Here is a 643-nt window from a genome sequence, read left to right as displayed (position 1 = left end):
GGGGTGTTAAAAGGAATAGCTCCTAACAACAGTGACACAGACAAAGGTTTCCACTGTATTTGGTCCCGAGAGCCCAGGCTTAGCCACCTCAAAGGCGTTTCACTAACCACAAACATACATACATACATACATATTACATTTATATACCGCTCTTTCCCGAAGGCTCGGAGTGGTTTACAGAGCATTGTTAATTTCACCTGACTAGGGCCACAGTACAGGGGGAGGGTGAGTGCCAAACAGAAAAAAGTTACTCACCCTGTGGTAAGGAGGAGGGGGGGCCACGCTTGTATCCTTTATTGGTGCACCCACAGGCAATGTCTTGTTTTTGCCTTCCGCAGCCAGTCCTCCTTTGTTTGGCGCACCACCAGCCTCAGGCGGCTTTGCCTTAGCATCCGATGGGCCATGAGAAACTGAATCCCTCTTGGAAGTCTCCTGAGGAGCAGGAGGACTGCTCGTTTTCTTCTTCACATTTCCAACTGTCTTCCCCGGCTCAGGTGGTGTTCTCCTTGGTCCCAAGGCCCCTCGGCCTGCTTCCTGTTGTGACTTCTGTTTATTGAACTGTTCGACAAACCGGGGCCCCAAACATTTCACTACAGCTTCCAAAGCCTTGTCTGGTAGATGAAATGGGGGGGGGGGGGGAGCG

General features: G+C 51.3%; 1 protein-coding gene across 1 annotated transcript in view; it reads right to left on the bottom strand.

Annotated features, from left to right (window-relative positions):
- Nucleotides 1-643, bottom strand: part of ZNF638 (zinc finger protein 638) — a 77,728-nt gene that overhangs the window by 34,157 nt on the left and 42,928 nt on the right. Inside the window, exon 6 of the mRNA XM_015413869.1 lies at nucleotides 256-611. Within this exon, the coding sequence (XP_015269355.1) occupies nucleotides 256-611 (356 nt within the window). The remainder of the gene's footprint in view (nucleotides 1-255; nucleotides 612-643) is intronic.

Source organism: Gekko japonicus, unplaced genomic scaffold, assembly GCF_001447785.1.
Source record: "Gekko japonicus isolate JY-2015 unplaced genomic scaffold, Gekko_japonicus_V1.1 scaffold1252, whole genome shotgun sequence".
Lineage (NCBI taxonomy): Eukaryota > Metazoa > Chordata > Lepidosauria > Squamata > Gekkonidae > Gekko > Gekko japonicus.
The sequence above is the reverse complement of the archived record's forward strand: the minus strand, read 5'-3'. Positions and strand labels throughout refer to the sequence as shown.